Source organism: Oncorhynchus mykiss, chromosome 30, assembly GCF_013265735.2.
Source record: "Oncorhynchus mykiss isolate Arlee chromosome 30, USDA_OmykA_1.1, whole genome shotgun sequence".
NCBI lineage: Eukaryota > Metazoa > Chordata > Actinopteri > Salmoniformes > Salmonidae > Oncorhynchus > Oncorhynchus mykiss.
This window is the reverse complement of record NC_050570.1, coordinates 4,175,422-4,199,297: the sequence shown is the minus strand read 5'-3', so window position 1 is coordinate 4,199,297 and position 23,876 is coordinate 4,175,422. Positions and strand designations below refer to the sequence as shown.

General features: G+C 43.0%; 1 protein-coding gene across 4 annotated transcripts; it reads left to right on the top strand.

Annotated features, from left to right (window-relative positions):
- Positions 1 to 23,599, top strand: LOC110522693 (fatty acid desaturase 2). Of its 4 annotated transcripts, none has more exons than XM_036968529.1 (14): positions 1 to 380; positions 904 to 1,001; positions 6,252 to 6,539; positions 7,638 to 7,748; positions 9,047 to 9,244; positions 12,120 to 12,221; positions 15,039 to 15,164; positions 15,705 to 15,765; positions 15,880 to 15,956; positions 16,304 to 16,401; positions 18,662 to 18,758; positions 19,374 to 19,453; positions 21,593 to 21,718; positions 21,850 to 21,916. In XM_036968529.1, exons 3-14 carry the CDS (start codon positions 6,303 to 6,305, stop codon positions 21,899 to 21,901), a joined length of 1,365 nt encoding a protein of 454 aa, XP_036824424.1. In that variant the 5' UTR covers positions 1 to 380; positions 904 to 1,001; positions 6,252 to 6,302; the 3' UTR covers positions 21,902 to 21,916. The 4 variants fall into 4 exon arrangements, with proteins under 4 accessions (XP_036824424.1, XP_036824421.1, XP_036824422.1 ...); XM_036968526.1 differs by having other exon boundaries at positions 6,242 to 6,539; XM_036968527.1 differs by lacking the exon at positions 904 to 1,001 and having other exon boundaries at positions 6,242 to 6,539.
- The last annotated feature ends 277 nt before the right edge of the window (positions 23,600 to 23,876 follow it).

The following is a 23,876-nucleotide window of genomic DNA, read 5'->3' as shown; positions in this document are numbered from 1 at the left end:
CTCCGTAATGCAAAGCTCATCTCTCGAAAAGAAGAGGAACATCACAACATGGAAACACCAATGACGACGAATAGAAGCCGCAAATAGCTCGATTATGTTATGCGCTTTCATAATCATTGTCATTGCTTAATACATACATTGCGATTTTGACATTCGAGGTGTGTTAATGTTTTTTTTTTTGTTTTTCGTTAACACGACACAACTCATTACTTGCCCCACGTTTTCATTATACGATGTGTAAATTGTATAGTTGAATATTTTGTATTCTCCATATTGGTAGCCTACTGATGATTTGATTGGATAGATGATCAGAAAGAACTGAGTGTATTTTTATGAATAAGAGACGGAGCGAGGAGAGGATTGCACATCTGGAAATGTTGGTGAGTGCAGCTATTCTATTCATTCTGTATCCACATCATCATTGTATAAATTGCGTTATATTGTTGATCGCAATATAGCCTGATTTAATGTAATGTCATGTAGCCTGGGGATTTCTGTAGCGGCTGACACGACTATTCGATTTTATCATGTGTGTCATTATACAGACATTAACATGAAACACTCATAAAGATTTGCACTGTGTGTCATATAAAACTCGGGAAACATATGCGGAACAGAAGAGGAGTCCATGCCCACACAATGGCGCATCTCCGTATTCTTTATTATTTATTGATGAGAACATTTCAATGCTCTTTGTCTCTATTCTAATATAGTGTTACAAATAAACATCGTGGTAAATCGCATCGATGCTCCACAGATTAGAATAGAAACTCCATACAGAATGCTACAGGTTTTCGTTATTAGATATTTTGAGCAACATTTTTAATGGTTTCGATGTTGGTAGAAAAGGAACTCCACAGAATTACAGGACCCAGACTGGCTGACATTCTTGCGCCTCTACAGGTATTCGTCATTCGATATTTTCAGCAAATGAATTGAACAACACATTTTGTTGTACAACGTTGTCTGGAAAACATCTCCCTCTGGCAGAAGAATCGCAGGTTAGCGTTTTTCATCATGAATCTTGTTCTGGAGGCAGAAAGGTCACTAGCTAGCACAGCCACAAAGTCATACAATCAATCCGATTTTAAACCTAACCTTAACCACACTGATAACGTTAATGCCTAACCCCAAATGTGACACACCATCTGGATTGGTGTCTTAGGTCTTTATGTAGTGTTGTGTTCTCTCTTTATGTAGTGTTGTCTCTCTTTATGTAGTGTTGTGATGTCTCTCTTTATGTAGTGTTGTGTTGTCTCTCTTTATGTAGTGTTGTCTCTCTTTATGTAGTGTTGTCTCTCTTTATGTAGTGTTGTCTCTCTTTATGTAGTGTTGTGGTGTCTCTCTTTATGTAGTGTTGTGGTCTCTCCTTATGTAGTGTTGTGATGTCTCTCTTTATGTAGTGTTGTGTTCTCTCTTTATGTAGTGTTGTCTCTCTTTATGTAGTGTTGTGATGTCTCTCTTTATGTAGTGTTGTGTTGTCTCTCTTTATGTAGTGTTGTCTCTCTTTATGTAGTGTTGTGTTGTCTCTATGTAGTGTTGTCTCTCTTTATGTAGTGTTGTGGTGTCTCTCTTTATGTAGTGTTGTGGTGTCTCTCTTTATGTAGTGTTGTGTTGTCTCTATGTAGTGTAGTGTTGTCTCTCTTTATGTAGTGTTGTGTTGTCTCTCTTTATGTAGTGTTGTGGTGTCTCTCTTTATGTAGTGTTGTGTTGTCTCTCTTTATGTAGTGTTGTGATGTTTCTATGTAGTGTTGTGTTGTCTCTCTTTATGTAGTGTTGTGTTGTCTTAGGTCTCTCTTTATGTAGTGTTGTGTCGTCTTAGGTCTCTCTTTATGTAGTGTTGTGGTGTCTCTCTTTATGTAGTGTTGTGTTGTCTCTCTTTATGTAGTGTTGTGATGTCTCTCTTTATGTAGTGTTGTGATGTCTCTCTTTATGTAGTGTTGTGTTGTCTTAGGTCTCTCTTTATGTAGTGTTGTGTTGTCTCTCTTTATGTAGTGTTGTGTTGTCTCTCTTTATGTAGTGTCATGATGTCTCTCTTTATGTAGTGTTGTGGTGTCTCTCTTTATGTAGTGTTGTGGTGTCTCTCTTTATGTAGTGTTGTGATGTCTCGCTTTATGTAGTGTTGTGATGTCTCTCTTTATGTAGTGTTGTCTCTCTTTATGTAGTGTTGTCTCTCTTTATGTAGTGTTGTCTCTCTTTATGTAGTGTTGTGGTGTCTCTCTTTATGTAGTGTTGTGGTCTCTCCTTATGTAGTGTTGTGATGTCTCTCTTTATGTAGTGTTGTGGTGTCTCTTTATGTAGTGTTGTCTCTCTTTATGTAGTGTTGTCTCTCTTTATGTAGTGTTGTCTCTCTTTATGTAGTGTTGTGGTGTCTCTCTTTATGTAGTGTTGTGGTCTCTCCTTATGTAGTGTTGTGATGTCTCTCTTTATGTAGTGTTGTGTTCTCTCTTTATGTAGTGTTGTCTCTCTTTATGTAGTGTTGTGATGTCTCTCTTTATGTAGTGTTGTGTTGTCTCTCTTTATGTAGTGTTGTCTCTCTTTATGTAGTGTTGTGTTGTCTCTATGTAGTGTTGTCTCTCTTTATGTAGTGTTGTGGTGTCTCTCTTTATGTAGTGTTGTGGTGTCTCTCTTTATGTAGTGTTGTGTTGTCTCTATGTAGTGTAGTGTTGTCTCTCTTTATGTAGTGTTGTGTTGTCTCTCTTTATGTAGTGTTGTGGTGTCTCTCTTTATGTAGTGTTGTGTTGTCTCTCTTTATGTAGTGTTGTGATGTTTCTATGTAGTGTTGTGTTGTCTCTCTTTATGTAGTGTTGTGTTGTCTTAGGTCTCTCTTTATGTAGTGTTGTGGTGTCTCTCTTTATGTAGTGTTGTCTCTCTTTATGTAGTGTTGTGATGTCTCTCTTTATGTAGTGTTGTGGTGTCTCTCTTTATGTAGTGTTGTGTTGTCTCTCTTTATGTAGTGTTGTGATGTCTCTCTTTATGTAGTGTTGTCTCTCTTTACGTAGTGTTGTGATGTCTCTCTTTATGTAGTGTTGTGTTGTCTTAGGTCTCTCTTTATGTAGTGTTGTGTTGTCTCTCTTTATGTAGTGTTGTCTCTCTTTATGTAGTGTTGTGGTGTCTCTCTTTATGTAGTGTTGTGATGTCTCTCTTTATGTAGTGTTGTGGTGTCTCTCTTTATGTAGTGTTGTGATGTCTCTCTTTATGTAGTGTTGTGATGTCTCTCTTTATGTAGTGTTGTGTTGTCTTAGGTCTCTCTTTATGTAGTGTTGTGTTGTCTCTCTTTATGTAGTGTAGTGTTGTCTCTCTTTATGTAGTGTTGTCTCTCTTTATGTAGTGTTGTGATGTCTCTCTTTATGTAGTGTTGTGTTGTCTTAGGTCTCTCTTTATGTAGTGTTGTGTTGTCTCTCTTTATGTAGTGTTGTCTCTCTTTATGTAGTGTTGTGTTGTCTCTCTTTATGTAGTGTTGTGTTGTCTCTCTTTATGTTGTGGTGTCTCTCTTTATGTAGTGTTGTGTTGTCTCTCTTTATGTTGTGGTGTCTCTCTTTATGTAGTGTTGTGGTGTCTCTCTTTATGTAGTGTTGTGTTGTCTCTCTTTATGTAGTGTTGTGGTGTCTCTCTTGTCGTGATGTGTGTTTTGTCCTAAATTTATTTGATGTATATTTATGTTTAATCCCAGCCCCCGTCCCCGCAGGAGGCCTTTTGCCTTTTGGTAGAACATCATTGTAGATAAAAATATGTTCTTTAAATAAAGGTTAAATAAATACATATGTAGCAACATTTTAAATTGTGTTTTTTTTACATAAATAAACAGGATAAAAGTAAAGACTCAGAGATATAAAATTGTATATCATACACTACAGTTGAGGAACAATGGGAAAGTAATTCTGCTTTGAAAGCTGATAAACTTGTAACCCCACTTTTAAGAGAATGGCCCTTGAATGTTTTGGTACACCTACTGGAGAGCTCTACTTTGTCTACACCCATTCAGCACCATTCACACCCTCTTAAGCCTTAGCCCCACCCCATCTCTTTAAGGATTCACACCTGAGGCCATGTGTCACGTTCTTCATAACGAGGAGACCAAGGCGCAGCGTGAGATTAATACATTCTTCTTCATTTCAATGAAGAACATTAAACAAACTAACAAAATAACAAAACGAACGTGAAGCTGACATGCAACTACACATAGACAATAACCCACAAAACCAAAATGGAAAATGGCAACCTAAATAAGATCCCCAATCAGAGACAACGATAAACAGCTGTCTCTGATGGTGAACCAATTCAGGCCACCATAGACCTACAACTACCTAGACATACCAAAACCTCATAGAATTACAAAAAACCCTAGACAAGACAAAAACACACATACCACCCTCGTCACACCCTGACCTAACCAAAATAATAAAGACAACAAAGATAACTAAGGTCAGGGCGTGACAGTACCCCCCCCCCCCCCCCCCCCCCCCCCCAAAGGTGCGGACTCCCGGCCGCAAACCTAAAGCTATATGGGAGGGTCTGGGTGGGGATCTGGACGCCGCCCCCCTTCTTTACTCTGAGTCCGCTCTTGTAGCACAGACCAGTGGATCATCGTCGGAGGCTCTGGACTGCGGATCCTCGCCGTAGGCCCCGGGCTGGGGACCCTCGCTGCTTGGATCATCGGCGGATGTTCTGGACTGGGGACCGTCGCTGGAGACCCCGGACTGGGGACCGACGCTGGAGACCCCGGACTAGGGACCGACGCTGGAGACCCCGGACTGGGGACCGACGCTGGAGACCCCGGACTGGGGACCGTCGCTGGAGACCCCGGACTGGGGACCGTCGCTGCGTGGATCATCGCCGGATGTTCTGGACTGGGAGCCGTCGCTGGAGACCCCGGTCTGGGGACCGTCGCTGGAGACCCTGGACTGGGGACCGTCGCTGGAGACCCTGGACTGGAGACCGTCGCTGGAGGCTCCGGACTGGGTACTGTCACTGGACGCTCTGGACTGGGTACTGTCGCTGGACGCTCTGGACTGGGTACTGTCGCTGGACGCTCTGGACTGGGTACTGTGGCCGGACGCTCTGGACTGGGTACTGTGGCCGGACGCTCTGGACTGGGTACTGTTGCCAGACTCTCTGGACTGGGTACTGTCGCCGGACGCTCTGGACTGGGTACTGTCGCCGGACGCTCTGGACTGGCGAGGCGCACTGTAGGCCTGGTGCGTGGTGCCGGCACTGGTGGTACTGGGCAGGTGACACGCACCTCAGGGCAAGTGCGGGGAAGAGGCACAGGATACACTGGACCATGGAGACGCATTGGAGATCCAGAACATAGAGCTGGCTCAATACGTCCTGGCTGGATGCCCTGGAGACATCGTGTGCATCTCTGCATAACACGGTGCCTGACTAGTTACACGCTCCCCACGGTAAGCACGAGGAGTTGGCTCAGGTCTCCCACCTGACTCATGCAATCTCCTCGTGTGTCTCTACCCCCCCCCCAGACACATCTAGCTAAGTGGATGAGTCACTATTGTCTAGACATGTTCATGAAATACAATAGATGGCCGTAATCACCCCGCACACCAGGTGAACTTGATGTTTGGACATGGACATTTAGCTAGCTAGCTAAACAATGAACCGGCATAATCCCAACTACCACCAATACAAACATTGTCATAGCTATAGTATGAATCTGCAGGCAGCTAAAGCTAACCAACTAGGTTCAATGTTAGCTAGTTAGCTAATATTAGGCTATAACTAGCATGGTAAAGGAGTTTCTGATTCGAAGAATGTTACTACACGTAACGTTAGCTAGCAAGCCAGCCGGCTAACGTTCGCTAGCTAGCTAACAGTACGCTTTAACTTGCAATGAAAATTACTTTTTGACAAAATATAATATCGGAAAACGAAGCTAAACTCACCTGTATACATGGATTTTTGAATATTTATTTTAAAAAGATCATCAAATGACCCTGCTGTGAAGTAGTGACGTGTGACATGCGTCAAGCTTCTTGAAACGGGTCACAAATCAAGTCTGTTTGTTTTCAAGAATTTTTACAATATAGCAAATTTTGAATTCTGGTCCATCTAGTGGAAATCTCTCAGATCTGCCTCCAGGACAAGACTCATCCCAATAAACATCCAACTGTAGAAGAGTCACACCATTTCACCACGTAGGTGTGACTTGACTCAGACAGCATGATCTGATTCTGATTGCATTCCCTGACTTCCTCTCTGTACGTTGCATTTGACTGGTCCTCAGTGTGTTTCAGTTGGACAGACGGTGTGAGTGGACAGTGTGAGTGGAGCAGAGAGAACCGAGGATGGGGGGCGGAGGTCAACAGACGGAGTCAAGCGAGCCGGCCAAGGGTGACAGGGGTGGGCCCGGTGGAGGGCGAGGTGGCAGTGCAGTCTACACCTGGGAAGAGGTTCAGAGGCACTGCCACAGAGGCGACCAGTGGTTGGTCATCGACAGGAAGGTCTATAATATTACCCAGTGGGCGAAGAGACACCCGGGGGGCATCAGGGTCATCAGTCACTTTGCTGGAGAAGATGCCACGGTCAGTAGCCTAACTATGGAAGATGTTGGTGAAATGTTTTCAAGTTATTCCAGGAAGACTGTTGCAAATATTATAATGTTGTAGGTGTGGCATATTACACTAGTTGTTAGTGGATCGTACATTATGACTCTATTACATATTACACTAGTTGTTAGTGGATCGTACATTGTGACTCTATTACATATTACAGTAGTTGTTAGTGGATCGTACATTATGACTTTATTACATGTTACAGTAGTTGTTAGTGGATCGTACATTATGACTCTATTACATATTACAGTAGTTGTTAGTGGATCGTACATTATGACTCTATTACATATTACACTAGTTGTTAGTGGATTGTACATTATGACTCTATTACATGTTACAGTAGTTGTTAGTGGATCGTACATTATGACTCTATTACATATTACACTAGTTGTTAGTGGATTGTACATTATGACTCTATTACATGTTACAGTAGTTGTTAGTGGATCGTACATTATGACTCTATTACATATTACAGTAGTTGTTAGTGGATCGTACATTGTGACTCTATTACATATTACACTAGTTGTTAGTGGATCGTACATTATGACTCTATTACATATTACAGTAGTTGTTAGTGGATAGTACATTATGACTCTATTACATATTACAGTAGTTGTTAGTGGATCGTACATTGTGACTCTATTACATATTACACTAGTTGTTAGTGGATCGTACATTATGACTCTATTACATATTACAGTAGTTGTTAGTGGATCGTACATTGTGACTCTATTACATATTACACTAGTTGTTAGTGGATCGTACATTATGACTCTATTACATATTACACTAGTTGTTAGTGGATCGTACATTATGACTCTATTACATATTACAGTAGTTGTTAGTGGATCGTACATTGTGACTCTATTACATATTACACTAGCTGTTAGTGGATCGTACATTGCTGGATCCTAATTTCATGATAATCTCTTAACTAATCTCACAGTTAATTATTTAGCATTTATTTGTACTTTTTAAAATATTTGTTAAATTATCTGAGAGACAAATTAATGACGTGTATATATTTCTCTTAAACAACATAGATTGATCTATGTCTCTAATTTCTAGGAAGCATTTGTTGCATTCCATCCCGATCCTAATTTTGTCAGGAAGTTTCTGAAGCCGTTGCTGATTGGAGAGCTGGCACCGACAGAGCCCAGCCAGGACCAGGGGAAAAACGTGAGGAGGCCCATCTTTCTCTCTCCCTCTACAGAATCACACCCATAACATACATCATTGTAGGCTACATAATGAAACATAATGTGAAGCCTACAGCATCTCTCCCTCTGACACAGCACCACACTCACTCTAACCACCACATAGCACCACACTCGACCAAGTCGTAGTGTGTCATCTTCAGTCATCTACTATAATAATTATACCAGCCTGTCTATGTGCCCAGATGCCCCTATAACTAGATCACATTATACCAGCCTGTCTATATGCCCAGATGCCCCTATAACTAGATCACATTATACCAGCCTGTCTATGTGCCCAGATCCCCCTATAACTAGATCACATTATACCAGCCTGTCTATGTGACCAGATGCCCCTATAACGAGATCACATTATACCAGCCTGTCTATATGCCCAGATGCCCCTATAACTAGATCACATTATACCAGCCTGTCTATGTGCCCAGATGCCCCTATAACTAGATCACATTATAGCAGTCTGTCTATGTGCCCAGATGCCCCTATAACTAGATCACATTATAGCAGTCTGTCTATGTGCCGAGATGCCCCTATAACTAGATCACATTATAGCAGCCTGTCTATGTGCCCAGATGCCCCTATAACTAGATCACATTATAGCAGCCTGTCTATGTGCCCAGATGCCCCTATAACTAGATTACATTGTACCAGCCTGTCTATATGCCCAGATTCCCCGCTGTCTGTTTACCTATTCAGGAGTCTTACATCTTATCCTGGTTCTCTTCAGCTTTCTGTTACTTCTATTTCCTTACCCTTCTTCTTCCTCTTCTTCTTCCTCTTCTTCTCTACAGGTTTCTCTTCTCAATTTACACTGTCCTTCTCCCTCTCCTGTCCTTCTCCCTCTCCTGTCCTCTTCCTCCTCTCCACTCCCTCTCCTGTCCTCTTCCTCCACTCCACTCCCTCTCCTGTCCTTAACCCTCTCCTGTCCTCTTCCTCCCCTCCACTCCCTCTCCTGTCCTCTTCCTCCCCTCCACTCCCTCTCCTGTCCTCTTCCTCCTCTCCACTCCCTCTCCTGTCCTTAACCCTCTCCTGTCCTCTTCCTCCCCTCCACTCCCTCAATTCTCATCTCTCTGCCATCATCCACCTTCCTCCAGGTTCATCTACTTTGCTCACTGTTGGTCTTTCTGTAATTCCAAGCATCCTATCACCTCGCCTCCTCAAATCAAGGACAGAGTAATTGAGACCCCTTACTTCATACGTCTAAATTGATTGATTGATTAATTGATTGATTAATTGATTATTGATCACCTCTAATCCATACAGGCAGTACTGGTGCAGGACTTCCAGGCCCTGCGCGACCGTGTGGAGAGTGAGGGTCTGCTCCGTGCCCGCCCCCTCTTCTTCAGCCTCTACCTGGGCCACATCCTGCTACTAGAGGCCCTGGCTTTGGGCCTGCTCTGGGTCTGGGGGAGCAGCTGGAGCCTCACACTGCTCTGTTCCCTCATGCTGGCCACGTCTCAGGTACCATTACAGTATTATTAGGGAGTACAAGAAGATAGTTGACAGGCAGATCCAAAGGTCAGGCAAAAGGATCTAAGGTTAGGGTTAAGATTAAGGTAATGGTTAGGTTTAGGATTAAGGTTATAATTAGAGGATTAGGTTAGGGTTAGGATTAAGGTTAGGTTTAGGATTAAGGTTAGAATTAGAGGATTAGGTTAGGGTTAGGATTAAGGTTAGGTTTAGGATTAAGGTTAGAATTAGAGGATTAGGTTAGGGTTAGGATTAAGGTTAAGGTTAGGTTTTAATTAAGGTTAGAATTAGAGGATTAGGTTAGGGTTAGGATTAAGGTTAGAATTAGAGGATTAGGTTAGGGTTAGGATTAAGGTTAGGTTTAGGATTAAGGTTAGAATTAGAGGATTAGGTTAGGGTTAGGATTAAGGTTAAGGTTAGGTTTTAATTAAGGTTAGAATTAGAGGATTAGGTTAGGGTTAGAATTAAGGTTAGAATTAGAGGATTAGGTTAGGGTTAGGATTAAAGTTAAGGTTAGGTTTAGGATTAAGGTTAGGCATAAGGTTCAAAGGTTAGGGTTAAGTGTCACGTTGTATAAATGATTGGAGACAGGCGCAGGAATACGTAATAGGGGGTTTTAATACTCCACCCAGAATATACAACATGCCATGAAAAGGCACAGGGACAAAGCCCAGAACAAACACATATACAAAAACACAGGGATGTAACCCGAACAAAAGAGCGAGGTTAAACCTCTAATAAATACACGGGACGAGACCCGGAATAACGAGTACACAACAATACACGGGACGAGACCCGTAATAACGACTACACAACAATATACGGGACGAGACCCGTAATAACGACTACACAACAATACACGGGACGAGACCCGTAATAACAAGTACACAACAATACACGGGACGAGACCCGGGATAACGAGTACACAACAATACACGGGACGAGACCTGGAATAACGAGTACACAACAATACACGGGACGAGACCCGGGATAACGAGTACACAACAATACACGGGACGAGACCTGGAATAACGAGTACACAACAATACACGGGGCTAGACCTGTAATAACAAGTACACAACAATACACGGGACGAGTCCCGTAATAACAAGTACACAACAATATACGGGATGAGACCCAGGATAATGAGTACACAACAATACACGGGACGAGACCTATAATAACGACTACACAACAATACACGGGACGAGACCCATAATAACGAGTACACAACAATACACGGGACGAGACCCTTAATAATGAGTTCACAACAATACACGGGACGAGACCCATAATAACGAGTACACAACAATACACGGGGCTAGACCCATAATAACGAGTACACAACAATACACGGGACGAGACCCATAATAACGAGTACACAACAATACACGGGACGAGACCCATAATAACGTGTACACAACAATACACGGGGCTAGACCCGGAATAACGACTACACAACAATACACGGGACGAGACCCATAATAACGAGTACACAACAATACACGGGACGAGACCCGGAATAACGACTACACAACAATACACGGGACGAGACCCGGAATAACGACTACACAACAATACACGGGACGAGACCTGGAATAACGAGTACACAACAATACACGGGACGAGACCCGGAATAACGACTACACAACAATACACGGGACGAGACCCGGAATAACGACTACACAACAATACACGGGACGAGACCTGGAATAACGAGTACACAACAATACACGCTGCACGAAAGCCGAAACAACAGAGCACAGGTACTCACAAGACCAACGGACATGGGAACAATAATCAACAAGGACAATGGGGAACAGAGGGCACATTTATACACATACTAATCAGGGGGAATGGGAATCAGGTGTGGGTAATGAGACAAGACAGTCCGGGGTTGGTGGTAATGATCCAGTTCAGTGACGCCTAGAAGGCCGGTGACGTAGACCTCCGGAACTGGTGAACGGAATGAGCAGCAGTACCGGGGGAATCCGTGACATTAAGGTTAGGGGATTAGGTTAGGGGATTAGGTTAGGGGATTAGATTAAGGTTAGGGTTAAGAAAAGGGTGTTAGGTTAGGGTTAAGGTTAGGGTTAAGGTTCGGGGATTAGGTTAGGGTTAAGGTTAGAGGATTAGGTTAGGGTTAAGGTTAGAGGATTAGGTTAGGGTTAAGGTTAGGATTAAGGTTCGGGGATTAGGTTAGGGTTAAGGTTAGAGGATTAGGTTAGGGTTAAGGTTAGGGGATTATAGGTTAGGGTACGGTTAGGGTTAGAGTTCAGGTTAGGGGATTAGATTAGGGTTAAGGTTAGGGGATTAGGTTAGGGTTAAGGTTATGGGAATAGGTTAAGAAAAGGTTAAGAAAAGGGTGTTAGGTTAGGGTTAAGGTTAGGGTTAAGGTTCGGGGATTAGGTTAGGGTTAAGGTTAGAGGATTAGGTTAGGGTTAAGGTTAGAGGATTAGGTTAGGGTTAAGGTTAGGATTAAGGTTCGGGGATTAGGTTAGAGTTAAGGTCAGGGGATTAGGTTAGGGTTAAGGTTAGGGTTAAGGTTAGAGTATTAGGTTAGGGTTAAGGTTAGGGTTGAGGTTAGAGGATTAGGTTAGGGTTAGGGTTAAGGTTAGGGGATTAGGTTAGGGTTAAGGTTAAGGGATTAGGTTAAGGTTAGGGTTAAGGTTAGAGTTAAGGTCAGGGGATAAGGTTAGGGTTAAGGTTAGAGAATTAGGTTAGGGTTAAGGATAGAGTATTAGGTTAGGGTTGAGGTTAGAGGATTAGGTTAGGGTTACGGTTAGGGTTAAGGTTAGGGGATGAGGTGAGGATTAAGGTTAAGGTCAGACACCATTCAAAATCTGCCTTTCTTTCTCCCTCTCAGGCCCAGGCTAGCTGGCTGCAGCATGACTTTGGCCACCTGTCAGTCTGCAAGAAATCCAGTTGGAATCACATACTGCAAAAGTTTGTAATTGGACACCTAAAGGTAGGCTACTGGACAATGGTTGGACATTTGACAATACTGTTTCTTTAGGCTGATCTTCTGCTACTCTTTGGATAAATTAATCGGACACAGTTTAAACCTAGTTCTAGACTGAAAACCATTCTCAATGGATAATCAGCTTTGAAAGTACATTTTACTCCAGGACTATGTTAAATCTGTGTTCAGGAAACTGTCCCTTTCACTTTCCTACAGAACTAAGAACAGATATAGCCCTTGGTTCACTCCAGACCTGACTGCCCTTGACCAGCACAAAAACATCCTGTGGCGGACTGCAATAGCATCGAATAGTCCCCGCAATATGCAACTGTTCAGGGAAGTCAGGAACCAATACACACAGTCAGTCAGGAAAGCAAAGGCTAGCTTTTTCAAACAGAAATTTGCAATCTGTAGCTCTAACTCCAAAAAGTTTTGGGACACTGTAAAGTCCATGGAGAACAAGAGCACCTCCTCCCAGCTGCCCATTGCACCAAGGCTAGGCGACACGGTCACCACCGATAAATCCATGATAATCGATAATTTCAATAAGCATTTCTCTACAACTTTCCTCCTGGCTACCCCAACCCCGGCCAACAGCTCCGCACCCCTCGCAGCTACTTGCCTGAGCCTCCTCAGCTTCTCCTTCACCCAAATCCAGATCGCAGATGTTCTGAAAGAGCTGCAAAACCTGGACCCGTACAAATCAGCTGGGCTAGACAATCTGGACCCTCTCTTTCTAAATTTATCCGCCGCCATTGTTGCAACCCCTATTACCAATCTGTTCAACATCTCTTTCATTTCATCTGAGATCCCTAAAGATTGGAAAGCTGCTGCGGTCATCCCCCTCTTGAAAGGGGGAGACACTCTAGACCCAAATTGTTACAGACCTATATCCATCCTGCCCTGCCTTTCTAAAGTCTTCGAAAGCCAAGTTAATAAACAGATCACTGACCATTTCGAATCCCACCGTACCTTCTCCACTATGCAATCCAATTTCCGAGCTGGTCACAGGTGCACCTCAGCCACGCTCAAGGTCGTAAACGATATCATAACCGCCATCGATAAAAGACAGTGCTGTGCAGCCATCTTCATTGACCTTGCCAAGGCTTTTGAATCTGTCAATCACCGTATTCTTATTGGCAGACTCAATAGCCTTGGTTTCTCAAATGACTGCCTTGCCTGTTTCACCAAATACTTCGCAGATAGAGTTCAGTGTGTAAAATCGGAGGGCCTGTTGTCCGGACCTCTGGCAGTCTCTATGGGGGTACCACAGGGTTCAATTCTCGGGCCGACTCTTTTCTCATCATATCAATGATGTCGCTCTTGCTGCGGTAGATTCCCTGATCCAGCTCTACGCAGATGACACCATTCTGTATACATCTGGCCCTTCTTTGGACACTGTGTTAAATAACCTCCAAACGAGCTTCAATGCCATACAGCACTCCTTCCGTGGCTTCCAACTGCTATTAAACGCTAGCAAAACCAAATGCATGCTCTTCAACCGATCGCTGCCCGCACCCGCCTAGCATCACTACTCTGGACGGTTCTGACCTAGAATTCGTGGACAACTACAAATACCTAGGTGTCTGGCTAGACTGTAAACTCTCCTTCCAGACTCATATCAAACATCTCCAATCCAAAATCAAATCTAGAATCGGCTTTCTATTTCGCAACAAAGCCTCCTTCACTCACGCCGCCAAACTTACCCTAATAAAACTAACTATCCTACTGATCCTCGACTTCGGCGATGTCATCTACAAAATAGCTTCCAATACTCTATTCAGCAAATTGGATGCAGTCTATCACAGTGCCATCCGTTTTGTTACCAAAGCGCCTTAAACCACCCACCACTGCGACCTGTATGCTCTAGTCGGCTGGCCCTCGCTACATAATTGTCGCCAGACCCACTGGCTCCAGGTCATCTACAAGTCCATGCTAGGTAAAGCTTTGCCTTATCTCAGCTCACTGGTCACGATAACAACACCCACCCTTAGCACGCTCTCCAGCAGGTATATCTCACTGGTCATCCCCAAAGCCAACACCTCATTTGGCCGCCTTTCCTTCCAGTTCTCTGCTCTCAGTGACTGGAACTAATTGCAAAAATCGCTGAAGTTGGAGACTTACATTTCCCTCACTAACTTTAAACATCAGCTATCTGAGCAGCTAACCGATCACTGCAGCTGTACATAGTCCATCTGTAAATAGCCCACCCAATCTACCTCATCCCCATATTGTTTGTATTTACTTTGCTGCTCTTTTGCACATCAATAGCACTACTCACACACCAACATCTGCTCATCATCATCTGCTCATCTATCACTACAGTGTTAATCTGCTAAATTGTAATTACTTTGCTACTTTGGCCTATTTATTGCCATACCTCCTCATGCCATTTGCACACAGTGTATATAGACTTTCATATTTTTTTCTATTGTGTTATTGACTGTACGTTTGTTTATTCCATGTGTAACTCTGTGTTGTTGTTTCTGTCGTACTGCTTTTCTTTATCTTGGCCAGGTCGCAGTTGTAAGTGAGAACTTGTGGATAACTAGCCTACCTGGTTAAATAAAGGTGAACTGGCCTACCTGGTTAAATAAAGGTGAACTAGCCTACCTGGTTAAACAAAGGTGAACTAGCCTACCTGGTTAAATAAAGGTGAAATTAAAAATAAATAAAACATAAAAAATAAAAAAAGAGCAGTGTTACGTTTCAAAGTTCACTGTTATACATTAGCCGTATTTCGTGTAGTGTCCAACAGGTGTAAGTTACAGTAACTGTAATTGTGTGTACCATTAATAAGTAACAGTAGCTGTGTGTTTCCAGGGTGCCTCTGCTAACTGGTGGAACCATCGTCACTTCCAGCACCACGCTAAGCCCAACGTGTTTAGTAAAGATCCTGATGTCAACTCACTGCATGTCTTCGTCCTGGGAGACAAACAGCCTGTAGAGGTAGTTATCACTAAAATATATTTGTGATTCCTGCCCCAACTGGACTCACAACCTTAGTGCTTTATGACCCATCTGACTTCCTGTCATATTTGAATAATAATCTAAATATTCATGTAATATTATGAATGTTGTATTTAAATATCCATGTAATAGTTCTTTAAACATGGGGCGGCAGGGTGTCAAGTAAACCAGATGGCACCATTTTCTTGTTTTGAAAATGTATGGATAGCCAGGGGCACACACAGACATCATTTACAGTGAGTCAGCTAGATCAGAGGTAGTAGGGATGACCATGTGTTCTCATGACAAGTGTGTGAATTGGACAATTTTCCTCTCCTGCTACGCATTCAAAATTTAACTTGTATTTTTGGGTGTCATGGAAAATATACGGAGTAAGAAGTATATTAATTTCATCAGGAAGTAAAAGTAAAAGTTGTCAAAAATATAAATAGTAAAGTAATGTACAGATACCCCCGAAAAAACTACTTAAGTAGTACTTTAAAGTAGATCCATCTGTCTCCTTGTCTCTGTCTATTGCAGTATGGTATAAAGAAGTTGAAGTACATGCCCTACCGTCACCAACACCAGTACTTCTTCCTCAGTAAGTTGCTGAACACGTTTCATGGATTTCTGTATAGAATCACATCAACTTCCATTGAACAGGTAAAAGACAGACCACTGTGTGTCATACCAATCATTTCCTTCTGTGTTTCAGTTGGACCTCCACTACTTATTCCAGTGTATTTCCACATCCAGATATTGCGGACCATGTTTTTACGACAGGACTGGGTGGTGAGATTTCATACCAACTAAATGTAGACTTAATCCTCTTCATTCCCATCTGGAACATAAGGGCTTCCACGAGAGAGTAATGATATGATGTTTAGGAAATGATATGATGTTTGTCAACATACACTTGATTTACTTTCTTAGCTACAGTATACATATCTCCCTGGTATATTACATCATCAACCAACTTGTTGTGTAATGTCTATGTCCAATGGCCGATGAGCATCGATACGTTCCATCTATAATTTCTAATAAATGTGGGGCTCAAAAAATGAATGATGTGTTGCCACTGGGTAGGAACCCCAGATGTATAATGTCTGGCCTAATACCAATCTTTGTCTCCTGTGAAGGATCTGGCGTGGTCGATGAGTTTCTACCTTCGCATCTTCTGCTGTTACTATCCCTTCTTTGGTTTCTTTGGCTCAGTAGCATTGATCAGCTTCGTCAGGTAAAGTATGAACTGAGAGGGAGCTCAAAGATTAATTAATTAATTCATTCACTGTTTCGGTAACTCACTCACTTATTCGCTGATTCATTAAATTGTATTCAAATTATCTACAGCGGGGCTCTCCAACCCTGTTCCTAGAGAGCAACCCTCATGTACAGTGGCTTGCGAAAGTATTCACCCCCTTGGCATTTTTCATATTTTGTTGCCTTACAAACTGGAATTAAAATATAATTTTGGGGGGTTTGTATCATTTGATTTACACAACACCACTTTGAAGATGCAAAATATTTTATATTGTGAAACAAACAAGAAATAAGACAAAAAAACAGAAAACTTGAGTGTGCATAACTATTCACCCCCCCAAAGCCAATGCTTTGTAGAGCCGCCTTTTGCAGCAATTACAGCTGCAAGTCTCTTGGGGTATGTCTCTATAAGCTTGGCACATCTAGCCACTGAGATTTTTGCTCATTCTTCAAGGCAAAACTGCTCCAGCTCCTTCAAGTTGGTTGGGTTCCGCTGGTGTACAGCAATCTTTAAGTCATACCACAGATTCTCAATTGGATTGAGGTCTGGGCTTTGACTAGGCCATTCCAAGACATGTAAATGTTTCCCCTTAAACCACTCGAGTGTTGCTTTAGCAGTATTCTTAGTGTCATTGTCCTGCTGGAAGGTGAACCTCCATCCCCGTCTAAAATCTCTGGAAGACTGAAACAGATTTCCCTCAAGACTTTCCCTGTATTTAGTGCCATCAATCAGTCCTTCAATTCTGACCAGTTTCCCAGTCCCTGCCGATGAAAAACATCCCCACAGCATGATGCTGCCACCACCATGCTTCACTGTGGGGATGGTGTTCTCAGGGTGATGAGAGGTGTTGGGTTTGTGCCGTGACATAGCATTTTCCTTGATGGCCAAAAAGCTAAACTTTTGGCTACATTTTTGTCTTATCTGACCAGAGTACTTGCATATGTTTGGGGAGTCTCCCACATGCCTTTTGGCAAACACCAAATGTGTTTTCTTATTGTTTTATTTAAGCAATGGCTTTTTTTCTGGCCACTCTTCTGTAAAGCCCAGCTATGTGGAATGTACGGCTTAAAGTGGTCCTATGGACAGATACTCCAATCTCCTCTGTGGAGCTTTGCAACTCCTTCAGGGTTATCTTTGGTCTCTTTGTTGCCTCTCTGATTAATGCCCTCCTTGCATGGTCCGTGAGTTTTGGTGGACGGCCCTCTCTTGGCAGGTTTGTTGTGGTGCCATATTCGTTCCATGTTTTAATAATGTATTTAATGGTGCTCCGTGGGGTGTTTAAAGTTTCTGATGTTTTTATAACCCAACCCTGATCTGTACTTCTCCACAACTTCCCTGACCTGTTTGGAGAGCTCCTTGGTCTTCATGGTGCCCCTTGCTTAGTGGTGTTGCAGACTCTGGGGCCTTTCAGAACAGGGGTAATATATACTGAGATCATGTGACAGATCATGTGACATTTAGATTGCACACAGGTGAACTTTATTTAACTAATTATGTGACTTCTGAAGGTAATTGGCTACACCAGATCTTATTGAGGGGCTTCATAGGGGGGAATACATACGCACGCTCTTTACAGGTTTGTATTTTTTTTAATTCGTTGAAACAAGTAATTGTTTAAATTTCACTTCACCAATTTGGACCATTTTGTATATGTCCATTACATGAAATGCAAATAAAAATCTATTTAAATTACAGGTTGTAATGCAACAAAATAGGAAAAACGCCAAGGGGGATAAATACTTTTGTTCATGGAGAGTTCCTTGAGAGATACCCTCCTGTAGGTTTTCACTCCAACCCTGTTCCTGAAGAGATACTGTACTGTTTTCACTCCAACCCTAAACTAGCACACCTGATTCTAATAATTAAGGGTTGGAGTTAAAACCTACAGGAGGGTATCTCTCCAGGAACAGGGTTGGAGTTAAACCTACAGGAGGGTACCTCTCCAGGAACAGGGTTGGAGTTAAACCTACAGTAGGGTAGCTCTCCAGGAACAGGATTGGAGTTAAACCTATAGGAGGGTAGCTTTCCAGGAACAGGGTTGGAGTTAAACCTACAGGAGGGTAGCTCTCCAGGAACAGGGTTGGAATTAAAACCTACAGGAGGGTCTCTCTCAAGGAACAGGGTTCTTAAGTATTATTAAGTATTATAAAACAACACAATGATGTGCTTGATGTAATAATGTAACATAATATTGTGGCTGAATAATTATATTGTGAATATTGTACTGTATATATAGGTTTTTGGAAAGCCACTGGTTTGTATGGGTGACCCAGATGAATCACCTTCCTATGGAGATGGATCACGAGCGACACCAGGACTGGCTCACCATGCAGGTAACATGTCATCATTACTAGACACCAGGACTGGCTCACCATGCAGGTAACATGTCATCATTACTAGACACCAGGACTGGCTCACCATGCAGGTAACATGTCATCATTACTAGACACCAGGACTGGCTCACCATGCAGGTAACATGTCATCATTACTAGACACCAGGACTGGCTCACCATGCAGGTAACATGTCATCATTACTAGACACCAGGACTGGCTCACCATGCAGGTAACATGTCATCATTACTAGACACCAGGACTGGCTCACCATGCAGGTAACATGTCATCATTACTAGACACCAGGACTGGCTCACCATGCAGGTAACATGCCATCATTACTAGACACCAGGACTGGCTAACCATGCAGGTATCATGTCATCATTACTAGACACCAGGACTGACTCACCATGCAGGTAACATGTCATCATTACTAGACAACTGATCTAGGATCAGGTCCCCCTTGTCCATACATTCATATTCGTTATAATCTTAAAAGGCTAAACTGATCTGGGAACAGCAGTCCTGAGTACAGGCCCAGGACTGTTTTCTGGGGCTGTGCCTTCTGTAGTTCTCCAGCAGAGGGACCTATAACGTGTCTCTTTCTCTGGTCTTAGTTGAGTGCTACTTGCAACATTGAACAGTCAACCTTCAACGACTGGTTCAGTGGACACCTCAACTTTCAGATTGAACACCAGTAAGTGAAACAAATATCCCACCTTACTGTTGTCTGTCAAACAGTATATACTGTATTTATAAGGCCATTTATCAGGTCACTGACATACTAAAGTTATAGTTTAAGTTTATACACTGCTCAAAAAAATAAAGGGAACACTTAAACAACACAATGTAACAAGTCAATCACACTTCTGTGAAATCAAACTGTCCACTTAGGAAGCAACACTGATTGACAATACATTTCACATGCTGTTGTGCAAATGGAATAGACAACAGGTGGAAATTATAGGCAATTAGCAAGACACCCCCAATAAAGGAGTGGTTCTGCAGGTGGGGACCACAGACCACTTCTCAGTTCCTATGCTTCCTGGCTGATGTTTTGGTCACTTTTGAATGCTGGCGGTGCTTTCACTCTAGTGGTAGCATGAGACGGAGTCTACAACCCACACAAGTGGCTCAGGTAGTGCAGCTCATCCAGGATGGCACATCAATGCGAGCTGTGGCAAGAAGGTTTGCTGTGTCTGTCAGCGTAGTGTCCAGAGCATGGAGGCGCTACCAGGAGACAGGCCAGTACATCAGGAGACGTGGAGGAGTCCGTAGGAGGGCAACAACCCAGCAGCAGGACCGCTACCTCCGCCTTTGTGCAAGGAGGAGCAGGAGGAGCACTGCCAGAGCCCTGCAAAATGACCTCCAGCAGGCCACAAATGTGCATGTGTCTGCTAAAACGGTCAGAAACAGACTCCATGAGGGTGGTATGAGGACCCGATGTCCACAGGTGGGGGTTGTGCTTACAGCCCAACACCATGCAGGACGTTTGGCATTTGCCAGAGAACACCAAGATTGGCAAATTTGCCACTGGCGCCCTGTGCTCTTCACAGATGAAAGCAGGTTCACACTGAGCACATGTGACAGACGTGACAGAGTCTGGAGACGCCGTGGAGAACGTTCTGCTGCCTGCAACATCCTCCAGCATGACCGGTTTGGCGATGGGTCAGTCATGGTGTGGGGTGGCATTTCTTTGGGGGGCCGCACAGCCCTCCATGTGCTTGCCAGAGGTAGCCTGACTGCCATTAGGTACCCGAGATGAGATCCTCAGACCCCTTGTGAGACCATATGCTGGTGCGGTTGGCCCTGGGTTCCTCCTAATGCAAGACAATGCTAGACCTCATGTGGCTGGAGTGTGTCAGCAGTTCCTGCAAGAGGAAGGCATTGATGCTATGGACTGGCCCGCCCATTCCCCAGACCTGAATCCAATTGAGCACATCTGGGACATCATGTCTCGCTCCATCCACCAACGCCACGTTGCACCACAGACTGTCCAGGAGTTGGCGGATGCTTTAGTCCAGGTCTGGGAGGAGATCCCTCAGGAGACCATCCCCCACTTCATCAGGAGCATGTCCAGGCGTTGTAGGGAGGTCACACAGGCACGTGGAGGCCACACACACTACTGAGCCTCATTTTGACTTGTTTTAAGGACATTACATCAAAGTTGGATCAGCCTGTAGTGTGGTTTTCCACTTTAATTTTGAGTGTGACTCCAAGTCCAGACCTCCATGGGTTGATACATTTGGTTTCAATTGATAATTTTTGTGATTTTGTTGTCAGCACATTCAACTATGTAAAGAAAAAAGTATTTAATAAGAATATTTCATTCATTCAGATCTAAGATGTGTTATTTTAGTGTTGCCTTTATTTTTTTGAGCAGTGTAGTTTTAGTATTCAGCTTCATTTGATCTTAAATAGAACTTGTTGTTTGTACTAAATACTCTACCTCGTAATAGTGTTTAGATACAATATCGATACAACCCTACTCAGAAACGGAGGTTTCTCTGAAAAACTCTGATTGTGTCTGCTCTCTCGGTCTCTCTCTCCCTCCCTCCCTCTCTCTCCTTCCTCCTTCCTCACTCTCTCTCTCTGCCTCTTTCTCTAATCTCTCTCTCGCTCTCTCCTTCCTCCTTCCCTACTCTCTCTCTCTCTGCCTCTTTCTCTAATCTCTCTGTCTCTCTCCCTCTCTCTCCTTCCTCCTCCCCCACTCTCTCTCTCTCTCTCCTTCTCTCTCTCTCTCTTTCGCTAATCTCTCTCTCCCTCTCTCTCCTTCCTCCTCCCCCCCACTCTTTCTCTCTGCCTCTCTTTCTCTGTCTCCCCCTCTGTCTCCCAGTCTGTTTCCTACCATGCCCCGTCATAACTACCACCTGGTGGCTCCTCTGGTTCGTGCTTTGTGTGAGAAACATGGAGTTCCCTACCAGGTCAAGACTTTGCAGAAAGGCATCACTGATGTTGTCAGGTAAAGTGTTTTAATGAATACTTATAGTGCTATTCCTCTGGGAATAGATTGTACATCATAAGGTGATACCTGCTGCTCTCAGTCTCCTATGTGATTTACCTGGTTCTTTATCCACCTCTGTTGTTCTCCAGGTCACTGAAGAAGTCAGGGGATCTGTGGCTGGATGCGTATCTCCATAAATAAATCCCTTCCTGACTCTGGATGGGATTTAATCCATCGCAGATTAACCACCTGCGAACAGAGATAGTTTCCCCAGACGTTTGTGTTGATAATGATCGCTGCAAACATCGTGGATGTTAGCTCAAGCGTAAATCACCTCTTTTTAAAAAGTCAAATCACAGTGCACAAGTCTGCATGTCAAACTTGATGTCTGGTGTGAAACCTACCCCCCCCCCCGCCATCTTAATACTGCCTACCAAACAGAGTACTCTAATGTACAGGTACCATATAGTATACTACATAGTAGAGTAATAGTGTAATAAAATATTGTGTTATTTGATAATGTTGTTGTGATGTCGCTGTTTTAAACTTGTTTGGACCCCAGGAAGAGTAGCTATTCACGGGGATCTTAATTAATACAAATATTCTTATTATATCTGAGTGGCCTGTCTGTGTGGTGGTGATATCACTGTGTGGTTTACATTGCTGTGCGGTATTTTCTACCATAGTATAGTGTTAACTGAGATTTCAAACATTTATCTTATACACTGTAAAGATTTGCATTGTCCTTTTTTTAAAAATGTTGTTGTATTATTTGAGTACAAGACTATCACGTCAGTCAACGGCAGGACACTCACTGTGCTGTGAATGTGAGTTGCCTTCACCGAGTTCAGGGTCGTGTTCAGTTGAGAGAAAACGTTTTTGAAACAAGGAGGTATAACCTGAAATTGTCCAATAGGAATATAGAATTTTCTGTTGTCCGTTGCAAAACGTTTTGCTACAATCTGCCCTATTGAAAACGATCCTAGACTATGTGGCTGAGCTATTGCTCTGTAAAGTGTGGTTGTTAGATTACATCTGTACACTAAGGGGAGCTCTATGGAGATCGGTTGCTGCGGTTACAACATTTTGGCAGTAATATACCCCCCCCCCCACCCCCCACCCCATTGTGCCCGCTCTGTCTGGACCTGTTTATGGAAGCAGAAGCTAACGGAGAAGCTAATAGAGAAGCTAATAGATGGAGAAGCTAATGGCGAAGGTAATGGAGAAGCTAATGTAGAAGGTAATGGAGAAGGTAATAGGGAAGCTAATAGATGGAGAAGCTAATAGGGAAGCTAATAGATGGAAAAGCTAATGGAGAAGATAATGGAGAAGCGAATGGAGAAGGTAATGTAGAAGGTAATGGAGAAGCTAATAGATGGAGAAGCTAATAGGGAAGCTAATAGATGGAGAAGCTAATGGACAAGCTAATAGATGGAGAAGCTAATGGAGAAGCTAATAGAGAAGCTAATAGATGGAGAAGCTAATGGAGAAGCTAATGGATTTCTCTTCTGTAAGATCAGACCAGAATAAAACTGTTTTGTCGGTTTCCCCAGACAAAAAGAAACAGGTTAATAGTGAATGATAATCTACTTTCGTATTATTCTTTGGCTACGTCTTATATTTATTACAACGGCAAAACATTGTAGTGATCGTACAGTTACTGTGGTGGCAGAGGTGAGCCGTTGGATCTTCTCAAGGCTTAATGCTCTGTTCTGTGTTTGGGACCGTTGCTTTGTATAAAATAACTGTGGTGTAAACAATTTGATTGTTTGATCACCTCCCATTATATAAGGGACATATAGCCATTTACTCTTGGAGCTCCTTCCCTGACTGCGACCAGAGCGGGACCGACCTTGCAGCTACTCATGTGTATTAAAGATGAACTATTATACAAGTCAATTAGTGTCTGCCTGATCTTTTCTATCAACTTTTCCCACAACAGTAGTATAGAACAAATTTAACATGGAAGAAGGTCTCTACCAACTACGTTTTTATTTTTTTAATTAAGACTTTCTCTCCCAATTCTATACCACCAATTAGCTGTATTTACACAACTACATTAATCACATGCTTTAAAAAAAGACACTGGGTTAAACATTTAAAATTAAAATAAACACAAGTTATCTACTCTCCGCTACTCTGGGTGTGTGATAACCCGTACAGTTCTCTGTGAATC